This window comes from Oreochromis aureus, linkage group 15, assembly GCF_013358895.1.
Source record: "Oreochromis aureus strain Israel breed Guangdong linkage group 15, ZZ_aureus, whole genome shotgun sequence".
NCBI lineage: Eukaryota > Metazoa > Chordata > Actinopteri > Cichliformes > Cichlidae > Oreochromis > Oreochromis aureus.
Window position 1 is genome coordinate 40,946,785 of NC_052956.1, and position 20,951 is coordinate 40,967,735.

General features: G+C 44.0%; 1 protein-coding gene and 1 pseudogene across 3 annotated transcripts; both read left to right on the forward strand.

The window, feature by feature from the left end:
* The first annotated feature begins 6 nt into the window (after positions 1-6).
* LOC116317004 (gastrula zinc finger protein XlCGF26.1-like) lies at positions 7-16,716 on the forward strand. Of its 3 annotated transcripts, none has more exons than XM_039598668.1 (3): positions 7-148; positions 12,150-12,200; positions 12,293-13,764. In XM_039598668.1, exons 1-3 carry the CDS (start codon positions 125-127, stop codon positions 13,724-13,726), a joined length of 1,509 nt encoding a protein of 502 aa, XP_039454602.1. In that variant the 5' UTR covers positions 7-124; the 3' UTR covers positions 13,727-13,764. The 3 variants fall into 3 exon arrangements, with proteins under 3 accessions (XP_039454602.1, XP_039454604.1, XP_031591517.1); XM_039598670.1 differs by lacking the exon at positions 7-148 and adding an exon at positions 5,565-6,508 and having other exon boundaries at positions 12,293-16,716; XM_031735657.2 differs by lacking the exon at positions 7-148 and adding an exon at positions 5,567-6,486 and having other exon boundaries at positions 12,293-16,715.
* LOC116317017 lies at positions 16,715-19,357 on the forward strand (annotated as a pseudogene).
* Positions 19,358-20,951: the final 1,594 nt, after the last annotated feature.

Below are 20,951 nucleotides of genomic sequence, written 5' to 3' on the forward strand. Positions count from 1 at the left end.
CTGATTTACATCCTCGTTTACATACCTGCAGGTGAGTTTGTGCAAAGACACTCGGATCAGCACGTCCATGACAGAGAGAGATAGCTAATGCAGGCACAGGAAGGAGCACAGGTGGAACACCCGGATGTGCATCACCTCTGACCTTCAGGTACAGCATGAATGGCACAGAAAACAGACTTCTTGTTTACCTTCAGTCTACATGTAACGCAAAGTTATTTAAGGGCTAGTTTTATTGCATTGGGTGAGTTTACTGACTGACGTGCAGAAGAAATAGTTCTTTATGGAGCCCAGATGGTGTGAATGACGAGACCAGAGACTGCAAACTTTTGTTTAGGAAAACCAAAAATATATTGAATAAATGGGGGAATGGAATAAAATAATAAATACAAAACATAACATAACATAACATAACATAACATAAATGTACCACAATTAATTAATCAATTAGTGTTTTGATTCTCTGTGCAAGAGTCTTTTGTTAAGAGTCCTTTTGGTCTTTTTAACGTTTCTTTTAAGGTTCAGTTCAGGAATTCCTCCTTAGGGTGCAGTTTCATGTATGGGAAAAATTATGTCTGTAATCCAAAGACGGCAAAAGGGGTGAAAAGAGGGGAAAAGAATGGTCCTACCGGCTTGCCATTTCAATATGAAGAACAGTTTCAGTGTGACGACAAAACCCCCTGACCTGTAGGCCAGAAAAATGTCCATTAGTTCAAGATACTGCAAGCTGTGGAATTTTTTTATACCCTTTCTATATCCTACATCACTATGTATACTTGTTCTTCAATTGTCTAAATAATTTTTTTTTTAAAAAGAAAAGAAAAAAAAAAAAAAAAAAAGAGTCCATTAGTATGTCATGTTCAATTCAGTTTACCGGTAAACAAATCCATTTTTCTACAGTTCTATGCAACAGTGTGAATCATCATCAACATCAACATCGTATCATATTTCACAAAGGTACAATATTTAAATCATCAATCCTTTTGGCTACGTAGCTTCATCTATACATTCAAGTAGCGTTTACTACAAACAAATACAAAAACGACAATGAAAAAAACAACAACTGTCTAACAGATAGCATAGCCGAATTCAAGGCAACACATAACAACAATCAGTCAATTGTACTTTGTTTCAAAGAGAGCCCATTTAAGTACTTAAATAAATGAAAGTGTTCAAAAACAGCTGTTTTTGAACTGGAGTTCTGCTTGCGGTGGGAACGCCGCCGAACAAAGTATTTTTTAAACGCAGAAACAACAGACCCGCTAATGACAACTAACAGGGTTACTTTCGTTAGAAATTAAGGACACTTACCGCTGGGGTGATAAGATTTAATAATCAAACTGAGAAGAGAAAATGTTTTGTTTTCCAATGCCGTGCTCAACGCCATACGCTTACAGCCACAGCATGAGTCGAACCCGGAAGTATCCCACGTCGCGGCAAGTATGAAAGCCGGTTTTCATACTTGCCGCGACGTGGAAGCTGCAAATCAGGAGAGGGACTCCAGTGAGCTAACGTGGGTCATGTGACATTGCGTAGTTGATATGGGTTACATACAGCCCACTGAATTTTACACACACATAAACAGAAGACCTGTCCTCATTTCACCTTAAAAACATGTTCCAATACTCTAGTTCAGGGGTGTCCAAAGTCCGGCCCACGGTCCATGTTTAATTGGCCCTCAAGTAATTTTATAAATAGAATAGAATATGGCCCGCACTTCAACTTTTGCTTAAGTGTATTGCACTTCTTAGTTTTAACACCAGGGGGAGCTACTGTTGCTCAAGAATAGAATAGAATAGAATAGAATAGAATAGCCTTTATTGTCATTGTACAGGGTACAACGAAATTGGAGTGCCACTCCCTTGGTGCAAAATGCAATAATAAATATAAATGTAAAATATAAAAGGTACAATAAAACAAACGTAAGTACTCAAACAAAAGTAAGTATGATATTTACAGGATAGCAGCATTTATATAATGACAGTATGACAGTATGAATAGCAGCATAATATAATGACAGTGACAGTATGGTATGGCTAAGCAGGTTCAATTGTTTTTGTGCTTATTTACAACGGTGATAGCTCTGGGAAAGAAGCTATCCCTGAATCTGTTTGTCCTGGTTTTATGTGACCTGTATCGTCGGCCTGACGGTAATAGTTCAAACAGTTGATTGCTGGGGTGAGAATGGTCCTTGATGATATTGCCAGCTCTGCTGAGGTACCTAGAGTTTGCAATGACCTCCAGGCTGGGCAGAGAGCAGCCAGTGATCTTCTGGGCTGTGTTGATGACCCTCTGCAGTACTTTCCTGTCTGCAGCTGAGCACCCTGCATACCATGTTGTTATGCCGTACGTTAGGATGCTCTCTATGGTGGCTCTGTAGCAAGGCAGTTGCTCCACCAAAAAGGACAATCACAGAAGAAATTTACCCCAAGTTACTAAACATGGCAGAACCAAAGAAGCAAAAGGTAGAAAGTGAATGCAGAAAATTTCAGACACGGTGGGAGAGTGAATATTTCTTTAAAGAATTCAAGGGGAAGTGTGTCTGTTTGATCTGCACTGAAACTGTGGCAGTTATGAAATAGTATAATGTATGACGTCATTATGAAACCAAACATCAGGCCTATGCATCCTACACTGGTGCTGAGCGAGAGCAGAAATTAAAGCAAATGCTAGCTGTCCTGCAGGGTCAGCAACAGTATTTGTTTCGTGCTCAAATTGTCCAGGAAAAGGCTCCAATAGCAGCTATGAGGTCGCCCAACTCATCGCAAGACATGGCGAGCCTTTTTCAGATGGAGACCTCATAAAACATGCCTCGTTAAAGTCACCGAAATAATGTGCCCGGAAAAAGTGCAGGACTTCAACGACGTCAGCATGTCCAGAAGTACAGTTGTGCGACGCACTGAAGACTGTCAGCCAACATTAAACTGCAACTGTCTGATAAAGCTGTGCTTTTGATTTTTACTCCATCGCATGCGAGCCGAGCACCGTTGCCACAGACACCGCACAGCTGCTAATTTTTTTTGCAGGGAGTGGACGAGAGCACGAGCACTTTAGGTGAGTAAAAAATATATTCCACAGTACCCGTGTGTTAATAAGCATGCATGTGCAGGTACACATGCTTCAAATATCAATAATGCGCATCAATTCTGTCACTACCCTGCTTTTGCGCACCACTTTCTTATATGCGTTTTTCTTGTTAACACACAGAGTACACACCGCTGTGCACAGCGCACGCACACGCAAAGTCAGCTGATCTCATCTGATGCAGATCTGCTCCTTGATCAAGTGACATTTGTCCGGATTTTTGGCACGAGTGGCGTCGGACCAGCACCGCAGCTGGATGGCCCGATTTACATACCCAGCGCAGCTGATACTCACCAGAATAATTTACTAAAATTATATGCACTCCTGTTATTAAGTCCAGTTCAGTCTGTTAATGCTGATAATCGTTTCAAACGAACGTTAATAGGTGTGTTGCTAAGCCTAAGAACTTAAATAACAAGCTTGAAATGTACCCGTCCCATTTTCCCTTTATTGTTTTTTTTCTCTGTGCTGTAAATCTTCTGTCCAAGAAGAAATCTGCTGCTGTTCTGAGAATGAGCTACCAAAGCTTTTTCTGAATAAATTAATAAAGATCCATTTATGGAAAGCTGTGATGAAGGCAGTTTTGTCTTTAATTATATTCAACAATATAACACATTTGACCACTTTTAAGTGATTTTTCTAACTTTAATACACTACAGTTAAGGTTATATACCTAATTTCTAGTAAGTGGCCCAGCCCCTCCTATATTTTTATGTATGTGGCCCTCAGTGAAAAAAGTTTGGACACCCCTGCTCTAGTTCATCCGTTAGTTCCACATATCGTTTTCAGGGTTGCGGGGGGCCGGAGCCTATCCCAGCTGTTTTAGGGCAAGAGGAAGGCGATCATGGACAAGTCGCCAGTCTGTCGCAGGGCTAACACATAGACAGCCATTCACACCTACAAACACACGTCTTGCCCAGCCAGGAGACTACGTAGCCATCGTGGGAATCTTCCTCCCTCTGCTGCACACAGGCTTCAGTCAGGCTGTTCAGGGTCTCCTGTCAGAAAAATACAGTTCTGATCAAAAGTTTAAGACTGCTTGAAAAATGGCAAAAAAAATCCTATTTTGCATGGTTGGATCTTAACAAAGTTCCAAGTAGAGCTTCAACATGCAACAAGAAGAAATGGGAGTGAGACAAAACATTTTTTATTGAAAACAACACTGAAACTGAAACAGGCTGTTTTACAGCTGATCAAAGTTATGACCACATGCCTTCAAAAGGCCAGATCTGTGCAAAAATGTGGATTCATTGTCATTTTCTGTCAGGTAGTCACACTGTTATGGCGTTTGATGGCAAAGGTAAAAAACGTTCCCTTTTTGAACTTGGTCGGGTTTTTGAACTGCATAAGCAGGGTCTCTCACAGCACGCCATCGCTGCTGAGGTGGAACGCAGTGAGACGGACATTTGGAATTTCTTAAATGATCCTGACGTTACGGACAAAAAAGTCAAGTGGTAGACCCACAACAACTTCACCAGCATTGAGCCGGAAGATCCAGTTGGCTGTGTGTCAGGACACTGGACGATCCTCAACCCAAATTAAGGCTGTTACTGGTGCTGACTGCAGCCCCAGAACCATCAGACAACATCTGACACTGAAGGGCTTCAAAAACAAAAAACGTCTTCAAAGGCCTCGTCTCCTTGATCGTCACAGAACTGACCGTTTGGACCAAACAAGGGAAACTGGAAAGTGGAAGAAAGTTTGATTCTCTGATGAGAACAAATGTAACCTTGATGGTCCTGATGGTTTCCAAGGTTACTGGCATGACAAGCAGATCCCACCTGAGATATTTCTACACCCCACAGTGGAGGGGACGCCATAATGGTCTGGGGTGCTTTTTCCTTCAGTGGAACAATGGAGCTGGGTGTCAAACGGCTGCTGGCCAATGTGGTTAAATAGTGCCAGAGCTGCTGAGCCAGCAGAAGGGCCTCAGTTCAAAGAAGAGGCGGAGTTTCCCGATGGCAACAGGTCGACTTTCACACTGGGTCTCCTCCAGCGTGTGCAGTCCAACACAACACAACCATAACCCAAGCATAACCTGGCTGTAAGGACTGCAGCACTGCAGCGCCCTCTGCAGAATAATGAGACAACAGTGGTCTTTTCATATATTCTTATAACTCGCCCACATGCAAAGACATTCAGATTTTTATCACTGTGCTCACACGTGGAAGTGATTATTACTGTTAACAGCGCTCTGAGTAAGTCCTCACGTTCACCAAGCTCAACAACAAATACCAGGAGAGGGAGACGGACACACCTGAGGACAGTGAATCCACACACGTGCAGGTGACACATGATTGTTCATGAACCACACGGTTCATGTCTGTGTCATGTTCAGTCTGCACACATTTGTGTCATTTATTATTAAAATGTTCCAGTGAGTGGAACTTCACAGCACGATGGGACAAAGGTTAAACTAGCACAGCTCTCACATGAAATTTACTGATCACTGCTGGAAATCCGAGGGAGGGAAGGTTTGACAGACCGGCAAAGACGTGGGAGTGTTTGTCTGTTGTGCTGCATTCCAGTTCAAGAAGAAACTTGGAAAATTTCAACTTTTGAGCAGGAATTTTAAACTGGAATGCCCTTCGAGTCATGTTTCTAACTTGGACAGTAGATGGTCCAGGCTGGCTTCGAGGCAGGTAAACATCTGTATCACTGCTTGTTAAATAAGCAGACTCAGTCCAGCTGTGTGGGGCGCAGGATTGTTTCACACTGGATCACTGAGACCTGATAGAAACATCACCGTCACGTGAAAGCTGGAAAACAGTGTTCCCTGTGTGCTGTTTCATGATTACTGTGGATGAGCGGTGTTGTTCCAGAGAGAGGACACCGTCAGGTCTGTGACGTGCTTGTGGTCCTCCTGTGGGGGCTGGGAGAGCTCTCTGAATGGTCACCGTTTCCATGCTAAATGTGGACAAAAGAAGCCAGGGTAATGCTAATGATGGCTGCTCTGAACCCCCCAGGGGAGCGCAAGATCACATTTGGAGCCAGAGATGTGGGACGTGTGCCCCTCTCTACCCCGACCCCCTCTTCCTTTAATCCAGCAGGAAGTCTGGATCACTATTTGGAGACTCCATGAGGACGACCACAGACTGAGAGCTGTGGACTGAACCTCGCTCTTACAGATAAAGGCTTGTAACCTGACACTAGGCTCACCCCCGATCCAGCTGAAACCTGTCCTTCCTGTTGCTTTCTGTCCAGCCTCTGAGGCGACAGCACTGCTTTGGCTCCTGCAGCTTTATGCACAGCCTGCAGAGCTGATTGAGTCTGCTCTCAGCTGCACTTGACCGCGGTCAGTGAGCACCAGCAGCACCAACCGTTAGCACACGGTGCTCCCTCTGCTAACAAAGGACTGTGAGGCTTCCTGCACCAACCGACAGGATCCAGCTCTGCAGAAAGACGGTAACACACCACCACAGCACAGGTCTAATATATGCACGCACGGCTCAGTGTGAATGTGACCTTTAACCCTGATGACCGCAGTGTGCGGGTTGCTGTATTTCACAGTCAGTGGCTAACGTTTGGTCCTGCATGCTAACTGATAACCTTCCTGGAAGCTTTACCATCCACGGTCACAGCGTTTGTTTAATTCACCCTCAGTGTGACTGAAGGCTCCCACTGAGCATGCTCTTTGTTCCCAGTGACCACATGTTCACCCACGTGGCGCACACACTCTTCTTTTACATGACCTCAGTCACGTTTGTGTGTGTTTGCCTCTTACTTTGTTTGCATGCTTGTTGTTCAATGTCTGTCCAGGGCTGAGTTTGCTCTGTGGGGCCGATAGGTTGGTCAGGAAGTAGCTCTAAGGTCCGGTGTTTCAAGTCCTCCTTTAAGACTTTGTGTGATTTTGTAGTGTTGTCAGTTTCATTTTTGGCAGGAAAAAATCATCATTATTATTATTATTAATCAACCCAGAGAATTAAACCATGTGGATGTTGGATGAGCTGGGATAATTGAAATAGGCAATTATAACTCATTATTATATTTTAATAATAGGCATTTGTTACGTAATGTGATTTATATGATTATGTTAGTGTGTCTGAGGATGTTAGGATGACTTATAGTTTCCATTTTGGTGTGTTTTTGTTTGTTTTTAGATTTGCTACAGAGCTGATTTTTTTCTATTTATGTAATAATTTGAACTCTCTGAGAATCTGTTTACAAGGTACAGGATTCCTGGCATTCCCTCTTCAAGTGTGGAAACAACATAATTGCACATAAGATAAAGTTTCAGGAGTGAGCAGCAGTACAGATTTGAGCAGTACAAGATTAAAAGTGGCAGTTAGTACAGTACAGTACAGTACAGTACGGAGAATTTGTTTTTATTTTTTATTTTAACACTGATAAAGTGAGTGAATAGTGCAGAATGTAGAATGTACTTGAGCAGCTTTAGGACAGCTTCTGTGTGCATCCTGTGGTGTGTAGTGTGTGAATGGTGGTTCAGGTGTCGTATGGCTCGATGGTAAAAAGAGTTTTTAAGTCTTGTAGTCTGAGCAGACAGACTAACGTCTGCCAGATGGTAACAAGGAGAACTGCTGATGAGCTGGGTGGCTGTGGACCTTGATGATGCTGTGTGCTTTACGGAGGCACCGCTGCAGATAAATGTCTTGAATGACAGGAAGCCTCATGCCAGTGATGTGCTCTGCTGCCTTCACCACCCTCTGTAGTGATTTTCAGCTGCTGGCAGAGCAGCTTCCGTACCAAACTGTAATGCAGCTCCTCAGCAAGGTCTCCATCTCACACCTGTATTTGAGGTGATGTTGGCGTTCATGCCAAACTTCCTCAGCCTCCTCAGGAAGTAGAGTCACTCGCAAGCTTTCCTGATAGCAGTGTCTGTGTGAAGGGTCCAGGAGAGATCCTCAGTGATGTTGACTTCAAGGAATTTGAAGTTGCTGATCCTTTCAACCTCAACACCATTGATGTAGATGGGCTGGTGTTTCCTGACTGGTTGTTTCTGGTAGTCCACTATCATTTTGCTTGTTTTGCTGATGTTGAGAGTCAGGTTATTTTCCAGACAACACTTGTACAGCGCCATCACCTCCTCCCGATAGGCCAGGGGTGGGCAATTCCAGGCCCCGAGGGCCGGTGTCCCTGCAGGTTTTAGATCTCACCTTGGGTCAACACACCTGAATCACATGATTAGTTCGTTACCAGGCCTCTGGAGAACATCAGGACGTGTTGAGGAGATAATTTAGCCATTTAAATCAGCTGTGTTGGTTCAAGGACACATGGAAAACCTGCAGGGACACCGGCCCTCGGTGCCCACCCCTGCGATAGGCCATCTCATCGTTGTCTGTGATGAGGCCTATGATGGCTGTGTCATCCGCAAACTTGATAATGGTGTTGGACTTACGTTTAGCGACACAGTCGTGTGTGAACAGGGAATAAAGGAGGGGGCTAAGCACGTATCCCTGTGGTGTTCCTGTGTTTAGGTTGAGTGATGAGGAGGTGTGCTTACCCGCTCTCACAACCTGGGGCCTGTTTGTGAGGAAGTTTAGAATCCATCTGCAGATGGGTGTTGCCAGTCCAAGGTCGATGAGCTTCGAGGCAAGTTTTGAGGGGATGATGGTGTTAAAAGCCAAGCCGTAATCGATGAAGAGCATTCTTGCATATGTATTCCCTTTTTCCAGGTGAATAAGGTCAGTGTGCATTGTCAGGGCGATGGCATCCTCTGTGGCTCTGTTTGTTCAAAAGGCGAACTGAAGAGGGTCCAGCGTGTCAGAGAGGGAGGAGCAGATGTGACATTTAACCAGCCACTCGAGGCACTTCATAATGAGGATGTCAGTGCAACAGGACGGTAGTCATTCAGACAGGAGACCACTGATTTCTTTGGGACAAGAATGATAGTGGATGTTTTGAGGGATGTGGGGACCAGTGACTGTTTCAGGAAGAGGTTTAAGATGTTGGTGAACACCCCTGCCAGCTGGTCGGAGCACGCTCTGAGAACCTGGCCTGGGATGCAGTTACAGCCTCACTGTCCTTCTGAGGGTAGAGGATCTGCTCCTTGTTGTCTTTATATGCATCAGGATCCCCTGAGTTAAAGGGAGAGGTTCGCACCTTGAGCTTAGTATGATTGTCTTTATTTACCTAGAGTTTCTGATTTGGATATTTGCAGACGGTGGTTTTGGTGATGATATCGTCTATGCATTTATCAATATATCCAATGACAGAGTCTGTGAGTTCAATGATGTTGCCATTAGCTGCATTCTCAAATATCTGCCAGTCAGTTGTCTGTGATATAAAGTGAGCCACCTTCATCTCAGCACTCCTCTCTCAGGTCGCTGACCTCAGAGAATTGATTCTGTTCATCTAGACGTTTTCAGTGGGAGAAACGTTTCGGACACACGGGACACACTGATGTCTGACTTTAAAAATGTATGATTTCATAAAACAGTTTTACTGAGTAAAATACTGAGAAAGTGTTCCTTTAACTGGTTTAAAGTGGATTGTGCTAAAATGACATGAAGACATGAAATGAAATAAGCTTTGCCTTAGTTCAACGTGGGTGAAAGGTTGGAGATGGTAAATGGTAAATGGACTGGTTCTTATATAGCGCTTTTCTACTCTATCTGAGCACTCAAAGCAAGATGCAGTGGATGATAGGGTGTAGCTCGATATCGCTGGATCTCATGTGAACAGAGTGATTGGATTAGGGCTGCAACGATTCATTGAGTACTTCGAATAAGTGGAGTACAAAAATTCTCCACAGAAATTCTTTGACGCTTCATTTAATGGATGGCTCTGTAGCATTAAATGATGTAAACATGTTTCACCCACATGGGCGAATACAAACAAACCGGCAATAGAAATGTATTTAGGAGCAGCGCGTGTATATAAAGTGTAACCACATCAGGCCCACACAGCCCCCAGTTTTAAACAAAAACACTGATAACACAACAGCAGCAGTGATGATGACACGGGCACAGAAGCAGCTGCTCCTGTAACGACCATTAAAACCTTGACTGGGAACAACCGAGCGGGAGTCCCTCATCACAGCGCCTGATCAACAAACTGAGGTGAAGAAAAGCGAACTCTCCAGCTGCTCCACCCATCGCCGTTTGTTTTGCACAGAGAAACATCTGCAGTAAACCTCAGTTCAATGGGTTTTGGGGTTTTTTTGAAAATGAAACACATGAAGGGTGAAACAGAAAACACTGCAGTTTTTTAAACTGGAAGCCAATGAGCAGTTAATTTTGAAAGACCTGTATTTTTTCTCTTTTAATATTATTTATTTATTATTGCTCATCAACGACACAAAAGTATTTCTTACTCGATTACTCAATGGAATAATCGATTACTAAAATAATCGATAGCTGCAATGCTAGACTGGATATCCATGGAGGACAGATGGAGATGAGAGGGCACTCGACAGAGCATACATTGGAGCTCCTCGAGGCATTTTGGGTCGGTTCATTTTGATTTTACTGTACCTGACATGGTCCTGGATTGGTGACCCAGTGTTTAGTGTTGTTCTTTGGATATGTCCATGTCCGATTCGGCCTGCACATCCTCGTCCATCCACCAAATCACACCGATTCTGGCCATTCACCAAACTACATCGATGCCCGCAATCCACCAAACCACACCAACGATGGCTGCCATCCAAGCCACCTGAAGCTCTTTGTCTCCATCATCTTCTTCATGGGGTTCCAGAAAAGGCCCTCCTTTGCCGTCGTCGTACTCAGGATCTGTTGGCCAAGGATCTTTGCCATCAATGGTGGCCTCCTAAACTGTGGTGTTGTCGCCTCTTCCTGCAGTTGGCCTCCGGAGCTGCTTCCAGTACACCGTTGCTGCTTTCCACGTGGTTGGCCTCCAGACCCACTTCGCCCTCGCCTCTACCGCTTTCCACGTGGTCAGCCCCTGAACTGTGTCTGCACTGCCGCAGCCTCCTGGACTATTTGGTTTTTCTTCTGGTTCCGTTCCTGTGTTGTCCTCTGTATGTTGTCGCGTCGCACCATCATGTTCCCTCACAGTGCTGTGTGTTTCCTCCGTGGGTCTTGTGATTCCCAGTTCGACTTTCCCAGTTCCTCGTGTAGTTCATTGTTTCTAGTTTTCGGTCAGTTTTCTTGTGTTAATGTTTGAGTTTTGTACAGCCACTAAAGCTGCCTCCCTGAGTTACTCCTTGGGCCATGTGCACACTAATACATTTTTCGTTTGAAAACACATCTTTTTCTGTCCATTTTGGCCTTCTGTCCACACTGAGACGGTGTTTTTGGTCAAGGAAAACTGAGCTTTTTGAAAACGCTCTCCAAAGTGGATACATTTGAAAACACATTTTTGGCCTGTGAAAACGCAGGCTTTTTGAAAAGGATGATGAATTTTAGTCATGTGATGCATTCATGTGACCAATTCAACCAAGATGGCGGATGGCATCGTACAGCAGTTATTTTGTTTGCTCTCAATTTTGACAGCCATATTAAAGATTAATATCAGTTCGGACATGCTCCAGATAGCTTTTCTTCAAATTCTTTAATTCTCACTCACTTTTGCAACTTTGTACTTTTGTGGTACTTGCAGCAACAAGTCCACCTCATTGTTAGTCCATTTAAAAAACTTGATACTTTTCCTCAACATTTTTCCGCAACGTTTCAAAGAGCCGGAAAGTAAATAAATGGCAGACAGAAATAACGCAGGTCGAATCGTCTTGCGTTTCACGTATGCGCAGTACAGCAAAGTAAGTGTTTTCAGTTGTTTCAGTGTGGATGAACAACTGTTCAGAAATGATTGAAAACAATAGTGTGGACGCGGAGTGTTTTAAGTTTTCAAATTTATGCGGATTAGTGTAGACGTAGCCTTGGTTTCCCATGAGTCTTGCATTTGGGTCTTTCATCCTGCCGGCCTCCTGTGGAGGGGTGCTGGCCCTGGAGATCGACACACCACTGCCTAACAACAGGCTTGCTGATATGCAAATTGACAATTCATCAATGCCCATGAGTAATGCATTCATGTTAAATAAAAACATGCAGTTATAGATTTCAATATCTTTATGGTCTAAAGGTAACTGCCAGCAAGTGTTTGGATTGTGTTTGATTATCAATGAGGATCTTTTCTATCCCGATTAACAGGAGGAGATGGAGGAGCAAAGGAAGAGTTTAGAAATTGATTCTCCACAAGAGGTGAGGAGACAGGTTCATACACATATGCTAACATGAATTCAGTGACATTGTCTCAGGACTGCAGGTTCACCGATTAGTTTCTGTCACTACAGGAACAAAGAGGCGAAAATGGGCAGAGACCTCAGCACTGCAGTGGGCCTGACAAAGCTCACCCACCAGCTGCAAAGGGAAACAGAGTGCATCGTTGTGACGTCTGTGGAAAGGCTTTCACCAAGATGGACCACCTCAGAAGACACCAACACATCCACAGTGGGGACAGACCCTTCAGCTGTGAGCAGTGTGGAAAGGGTTTTAATTGCATTTCTAACCTAAAATCACACCAGTTCAGTCACAGTGGAATTAAACCATTCAGCTGTGACCAGTGTGGAAAGGGTTTTACTCAGTCGAGTGATTTAAAAAAGCACCAGCTCGTCCACAGTGGGGTTAAACCATTCAGCTGTGAGCAGTGTGGGAGGTCTTTTATTCAGAAGAGTGATTTAAAACGGCATCACTTCGTCCACAGTGGGATTAAGCCATTCAGCTGTGACCACTGTGGAAGGGGTTTTACCTGCGTTAGTAAGTTACGGAGACACCAGCTCATCCACAGTGGGGTTAAACCATTCTGCTGTGGTCAGTGTGGAAGGAGTTTTAATGAGATGAATGATTTAAACAGTCATCAGCTCACTCACAGTGGAGTTAAACCATACATCTGTGATCAGTGTGGAAAGGCGTTCACTTGCATTAGTAAATTAAAACGACACCAGGTCACCCACAGTGGAATTAAAGCATTTGTCTGCAGCGAGTGTGGAAAGGCTTTTACAGAGAAGGGTGATTTGAAAAGACACCAGTTCGTCCACAGTTGGGTTAAACCATTCACCTGTGAGGAGTGTGGAAAGTCTTTTACTTGCCCGAGTAAATTAAAAACACACGAGCTCATCCACAGTGGAATTACAGCATTCACCTGTGAGCAGTGTGGAAAGGGTTTTGCTTTTGGTGGGAGCTTAAAGAAACACCAGCTGATCCACAGTGGGGTTAAACCATTCAAGTGTGATCAGTGTGGAAAGTGTTTCACTAGCAGGGGTGATTTAAAAACACACCAGTTCACCCACAGTGACGTTAAGCCTTTCAGCTGTGAGGAGTGTGGAAAAGGTTTTGTTTGCCATAGTAGTTTAAAAAGACATCAGCTCATCCACAGTGGGGTTAAAGCATTTGTCTGTGGGGAGTGTGGAAAGGCCTTTACTGAGATGGGTGAATTGAAAAGACACCAGTTCACCCACAGTGGGGTTAAACCATTCAGCTGCGATCAGTGTGGAAAGTGTTTTAGTCAGAAGGGTGATTTAAAAAATCATCAGCTCCTCCACAGTGGAATTAAACCATTCAGCTGTGGTCAGTGTGGAAAGGCCTTTACGCTGATTACTAACCTACGGAGACATCAGCTCACCCACAGTGGGGTTAAACTGTTCAGCTGTGGTCAGTGTGCAAAGGCCTTTACTCATAAAAGATACTTGATAAACCATCTGCAAACCCACTCTGGACATAAGCAGTAAACGTGTGACGTCTGGCTTATAGACCAAGTATGGAGCTATAAGCCAGTACAGTTTGTAAAGACAATCCATATTTACAAGTCCTGTGACTTTGTGTAATAAAGTGGTTTTTTTTGGAAAACTTTGTTAAGATGTGTTTCGGGGGGGGGGGGGGAGCAACTTCATTTGCAATCAAACAATACAGTTAAGAACTTTATTTTTTGATCCATTATCAGTTTCAACATTGTTTACGCTGAATTTACTATTATGATTTATTGGTTGATTTCCAAATGGATAGTGGATGTTCTTAAATTTTAAAACAACCCTGTCAAAGGAAAAAACCTTAGAGAAGCAAGAAACACAAACTCAAGTTATGGCATGTACATGGGCGAGGCTTACTGCGTGGCAAGGCAGGCCTCAGTCCGTTCTTTATTTTATAGCAGAGAATAGATTACACAGCATCTCTAGGTGGAGCATACGTAATAGAAAAACATCTCTAGATATGGTTATCGCATGAATGGCCGTTATCCATAAGACAAGAGGAACTAGTATCTTTTGTCATATCAGCTTCAGGTTGGAACTGTCTCTGCCTGAGCGTGTGTGACTTTGTAACTTCCTCACGCATGCTTCTGTTCCTTAATCTGTAGGTTGCAGGCACATCATGTTTTCACAAGAAATTATACTTAAGCAAAATAAAGGTTATCAAAGTAAGTAAATGTAAAAATCTCTTAACAAACCCATTTATAAGAAACAGTTTTTATACCTTTACAGTATCCAGGAGCTGATCCAGGATTTCCTCGCTGACAAAAACAGTGGTATCAGCAGGAAACAATATACAATTTAAATCAAGACATTCTATAATTAATTTAAATACAGTATAAAAGTAAAGGACTAAGTACTGAACCTTGTGGTCCACAAATTTACAATTGAGCCGAGTAGGTACTAGTGGGAGAGGGTTATAAGAAGGAAGGAGGCCAAGGACTAGTGAGTGTCAGAGCCACTAACCAGGATGAAACAACAAATACCCAATGTGTACCTCAGGAAGATGGCCACAACTGATCACGTAGTTAGCACCTCAAGGAGTAGACACCTGATAATGAAGAGGAGTGAGATGCAGAACCATCATGGAAGCACAGGCCCTGCACGGCATGTCCAGCAGATAGGAGGAGCTGATAGTGAGAAATCTACCAGTGGCTGGACTGGAAGACATTGTGCTCTCATATGTGCAGGGCATTTAAAAACTTTGGGGGAGTAAATTTGATTTTACCCTGTGAAAAATGTTTTTCATCCATGAGACTGTACATGTTTCAACAGTTTATATAGTGTGGGATAAACTTTGGATTATGTGTTACATGCACCGAGTTCCTCTTTAGAAAACAGGAAGTTGAATCAGGGGTTCAGATCTCAGCAGTTCTTTGATTTAGCAAATATACATTCACATGCCGTCAATGAAGAAAACACATTTCTCCCTGCTTCAAAATAAAAGCTGTGCACGCTGACCTTTGTTTTGAAGGTGTGGACTGCAGCAGGGTCAGTAGTGACTGAGTGAATGTGGTCTGTGAGGATGTAATCTAAGTTTTTAAATCTTCTTTACAGATTCTCACAGGTTCACACACAGAACCAGTGTGGAGCACGCTCACTTCTCCTAAAGTGTTGCTGTAATACACACTTACACACCTCCTGCTGTCATCAGCTCGACTGTTTCTCATCGATCAATCGTGTAGTTCAACAAACTTCACAGGAAAAAAGACGAAAATGTTGTAACCCAGAAAAGCCTGATGTAACACTAGCCCTGTATTTTATTATGTTTAGTAAACAGAGGCGCCCTCTATCAGGAGCAAATGTTCACCCCTCCCTCAGATGGGTTCTGCTAGAGGTTTCTTCCTATTAAAAGGGAGCTTTTCCTTCCCACTGTCATAGGGGTTCTGTGACAGTGGGAAGGAAAAGCTCCCTTTCAACAGGATTGTGGGATTCCTCTGTATTATTGCAGGGACTCTACCTTACAATGTAAAGGGACTGTTGTTGTGATTTGGAGCTACATAGATAAAATGTAATTAATTGAATCCCAGCCCCTGGAGCTTGGATTCAATTCAATACATCACTTTTCTTTTTTAGCTTATCTTACAGTGGTGTAATGGTACTTCTATGTAATCCTGTGGTTTGTATAGTGGGGAGCTTTGTACTTTAAATCAGACAGAGGTTGTACAGAATTCACACCTGTTTTTGTTTGTGGGTTTTTTGACCGCTCAAAGCTTTTTCCACAACCCAGAATGCCCAGTAACCCCAACACACTCGTGCTGGTTCCATGGTGGTTCCAGTGCTGTGGGTTTCCTGTACCAGTCCATCAGATGTGCTGAACCTCTGATAGACTGTTTTCAGGTGAGATGGTGCTTTCAATGAGCCTCAGTGTGTCCTATACCACCCCATCAGTGGAATCACCTTCCTGCAGGGGTCTCGGACAAATGGTCCTCCGGGTACTTCTGGGTAGCTCTTCAAAGATTCACACATGGCTGTGTCATTATTTCACACATTGTAACACGGCGTGATTGGTAAACAGAAGCCTGTCCTGGAAACCGACTAAAACTAACGTAAAAATACGAACTATAAATCTAATCTGCCTAAAGTAAGAATTGTCAGAGGAAAGTGTTCTTCCTTGAAGATTTGAGTAGTTTTCATTGTATCTTTGGAAAAGAGTAACTCTGACTTCACCCTGAGGTCTAATCTAGTCATTAATCCATCAACAACACTTTGATTTCCTGTGGAGGACAAAAAAATAAGGAGAGTGCACTGAAGGCTGATGATTGTCCATGTAGAGAACTTACTAATGTGATTTTTCTCATGAAGATTTTCCCCATAAACCGCAGTTCGGATGTGGCAATATGTATGCGTGATGTGATCAAAGCCAGATTTCCTCTGTGATCCATAAAAGGAGCGCTTCCTTGGTGACAGCAGGTAGTCACTCAGCTCCTCCAGCCTGTAGCATATATAAGAGCTTCTCCTCCACCAGCCTGAGACATGAGGAAGCATGAAGACTTTGTGCCTGAGTGCTCTGCTGGGCCTGGCACTCACAGTTTACTGTGTGCCGATATCTCAGCTCTTCGAGAAAGATGCAAGTTTGGCAAAGGTACGTGTCCTCCTTTCTGCAGCTTGTACGTGCAGATGAATGTCTGACCAGTTCTTTCCTGCAGAGCTACCTGAAGACGTTCTTCAACCTGTCCTGCTGTCAGATGGAGGAGTGGCCCACTGATCAAGAAGCTGGCTGAGATGCAGATGTTCTTTGGTCTCCAGATTACTGGGACTCTGGACGCTGACACCTTGGCACTAATGAAGAAGCCCCGCTGCGGTGTTCCAGATGCAAACATGGCCAGTTTCTCCACTTCTGGAAGCAGCTTTAAATGGCAGAAGAACAGAATCACGTACAGGTGAGTGATCCAAACACAGAACTTGTGACTCCTGAATCTATCCAATGATATTCTTCAGCATGTTCCTGTCTGGCAGGATTGAGAACTATACACTTGACATGTCTGTGGCGAAGGTGGATGACTCCATAGAGAAAGCTCTGCGGGTGCAAAGTCACGCCCCCGAGGTTCAGAAGAATCTATGGCAGCATTGCTGACATCATGATCTCCTTCAGCCGCAGTGGTGAGTCCACAAAGCACACAGTAATATTATCCCATACAGACCAATGCAGTCTTTGGTGTGTGTGTTTAGTCTACCCTGATTACCATCCAACAGGTCATGGTGACGGCAGCCCCTTTGATGGCCCTGATGGCACTCTCGCCCACACCTTTGGCCAGGGCCCTGGGATTGGAGGAGATGCCCATTTTGATGATGATGAAACCTTCATGTTCCGCTCAAACACAGATGACTCTGTGACTTTGTTCCTGATTACTGCTCAGGATGTGACCTGACTACCTTAAACTGTGACCTGTGGTTCTGAGTTTTTGCTCTAGGCTACGTTCTGTTCTTGGTCGCTGCTCATGAGTTTGGTCACTCTCTGGGCTTGTCTCACTCTGATGACCCTGGCGCTCTCAAGTATTCAATGTACTCGTACAGTAACCTGGACACCTTTGTTCTGCCCTGGGATGATGTTAAAGGTATCCAGTCCCTTTACAGTGAGTCTTCACTTCTTCCTTTATCAATGAAAAACTTTCAATTTGACCAGAACTTGTGGTAACACTCTACAACACAGTCTACAACTAAGGGCCTAATTCCCCTGTAATTTTATGGAATGGATGCAATTAATTATATTTATCTATAAATAATTAAATAACAGACACGCTAGAATAAGATGGTAACAAGTCAGATTTGTACAAGGAACAACTACATAATTAAACTAAGTTCAAGTCCAGCTGATGTTTTTGGTAATTTTGTGGAAAAAACCCCCAATATAACCTTACATTGTAAGTACACTGTACTTTTTCGGGGCCGTATTATGGAGTGAATTAACCTTGGCTAACTTGGAGGTATTTTATTACAAAGTTTAGACTTGCTCTGCCATTGTGAGACTAGATGGGCCTAAAAATGTTGAGTCATTATTTGATTAAGTGAACTTGTGCACTAGCTTGTTTGTGATGTCACATTGATGAAATGACCTCCAGGTCCAAATGATGACCCCGTCGAGCCTGGCCCTATGGCGCCCGTCACGCCTGACGCCTGCGACTTGACGCTGGTTTTGGACACTGTCGCCACGCTGCTAGGAGACATGCTCTTCTTCAAGGGCAGGTAAGTAAAACAAATCCACGCGGAGCGTTCTTCTCCACTGTGGTGCTGAGATGATCGTTTGAGTGTGGTCAGGTTCTTCTGCCGTAGCCACCCTAGCTTGTGACCCCTCAGCAGGCTCTCATCACAAACTTCTGGCCCGATGCTCCAGTTAGCATCGACACTGCGTACGAGAGTCCTTCTTTTTAAACATCGGTGTCCATCTGCTGAAGCACGCTTCATCCCTCCCTCACACAGGTCCGCTCTGAAGTCCTCTTCACGTCTGTTTACAGGTCACCGCGTGTGGGCGTTCAGCGGCTATGCCCTCGTGACCGGGTATCCTAAATCCATACCCAGCTTCTGTCCACCCACGGCAGTGGAGAAGGTGGATGCCGCCCTCCATGACCCACAGACCAGGAAGACTATTTTCTTTGTAGGCAGCAGTTACTACAGGTGTGTTCAGGTCACACCTGGAGAATAGCAGGTAGCGTCACAGATGTTCCACCTGCCTAATCCCATTTCTCTTCCAGCTATGACGAGGCCAGGGTTGACATGGATGACGGAAACCCCAAACAAGTGGATGAGACCTTCCTGGAAATGAGCTCCGGAGTGACAGCAGCTCTGTAGTACAGAGGTGAGCATCTGTCCAGCTGTTTTTAGGGTCCTTGGGTTGTAATGCAGCACTAACAGGTGACGTGTGTCCCGCAGGTTTCTTCTACTTGTACAGTGGACCGTACATGTACGAGTTCAGCCAGAGGATGCTGCTCTGTGTGCTGAGGAACAGCTACTTCCTGTCCTGCTCCAAACTCTAGACCCTTAGACGAGTTCACACAAAATCCCAAATTTAAAGGAGAAGAAGAGCCGATCATTTTTAATGATTTCACTGCTCCTATCACCAGCAGCTCAGGTGTTTCTGTAACGTCACTGCTTTATAAAGTTTTCAATATAAATTTACCTGTGGCACAGCCGTCCTTGTTTATTTGCTGTGAGTCAACCTGTGAACGTCACACACATCAAACACAAACCAGTTAAATACATCATGTCCAGGTATGTTACAGCCTGAGGTGGCACAGGTACACACTACGGTATTTAAGGGACAAGTACAACTTTACTTGACTAAAGGGGCAAAAGTACTCAGAGTACAGAACCAGCACCTGTATGTTTCAGGTGATACTCATATCAGAATAGGGTAACACAAACTTTATTTAAACTGAGGGTCTGACTGAACATCTGTTGCCTGCTCTGCCTCCACACCTGGACAGGTAAACAAGAGTGTACAGCGGGGTTTGGCAGATTGAGGAATCACAGGATTGGTAGTAGTGGTGCATCATGGGAAAGAGAGTCAGTCAGAATTAAATTAATAAAATAAATAAAAGTTGGTATTAGCAGGTTGGACTATTATGTAGAGTGGGATGAGAGTGCCCTCTGCTGGACCTGTGAACAAACTACGAGCAGCTTCTGATCTTACTTTGAATGGAAACATTGAGTTTGAACCACACAGACAGCCAATGAAAGCGAAGCTGGACAGGTGTGAGTCCTACCTGTGGGTAACCCTGGGACAGGTGACAGAAACATCTGCTTTCATATGTCTAAGAGACAGGAAACTAATGCAGTGCTTTTACATAAACGCTGTGGTTGTTTGTTTGTGTCAGTGATGTCATTATAAAGAGCTCATCATTTAGAGTAACAGAAGGTGTGATCTGATCAGAGGTTTAAACCAGTACATCTGTTCAGGTACAATGTGAAGCAGCGACCGTCTCCTGTTGTGTCCTGAGCCGAGCTTCAGGTGAGTCTCACGAGCGGCTCAAAAACAGGAAGTGAGTGGAGAACGGGTGACTGTTACCAGAACTGTACTGTACTACAAGTACACCAGGGCTGTACTTGTATTGTGTAGTACTTTATAGTAGTAAAATACTGTACTATGATCAGTTCAAGTAGAAGTGAAATAAAAATGGCTGCGGTTACAGAGGAGTGTGATGTCTGAGCAGGATAAAACTCTGATGATCTTCACTGATTGCTCTGATTGCATACCTGCAGGAAGGCTAGTGTTTGCTGTTCTGGACATGCTCAGACCTGCAGTTCTTCTAGCCCTGACTGGCCAGTTGATGGTGTGCACTCTGCTGAGGTCACATTTTGGGATTGCCAGGGATCGCTTGAACCCCCACGGAGTACTTTTTTACAGTAAAAAAGTTGCCGTTACTGAGGTCACATCAGTCTGATGACCTGCTGATGTCAATACCTCAGCTCAGGGGCGATTTTAGCCCATTTTTGAATGAATCAAAGCACCCCCAAAGATTTCTTACTTTTTTTGACAATATTTGCTGTTTTTGTGACACACTACTAAAAATATAAAAAGCATACAGTACTTGGTTGAGACGTAACATTTCAACAACAAAAGTATAGATACCCCCCTCCAAAATGGGGTTTGTTCCAGCTTGCCACTCCCCAACTCTGGCTCCAGCACCGTTGCTGCCAGAGCAATGGTGGCTGAGATGCAGCGGAGCGGAGGTGGAAGTGCCTGGCTTAAAACAGGACATATTAGCTGCAT

What these genes read in the sequence shown, in the direction of transcription:
- LOC116317004 (XM_039598668.1), top strand. Translation starts at nt 125, where the DNA reads ATGTGCATCACCTCTGACCTTCAG. An exon ending in GCATCACCTCTGACCTTCAG is followed by an intron (nt 149 to 12,149) that starts GTACAGCATGAA and finishes CCCGATTAACAG; the next exon opens with GAGGAGATGGAGGAGCAAAG. An exon ending in AAATTGATTCTCCACAAGAG is followed by an intron (nt 12,201 to 12,292) that starts GTGAGGAGACAG and finishes CTGTCACTACAG; the next exon opens with GAACAAAGAGGCGAAAATGG.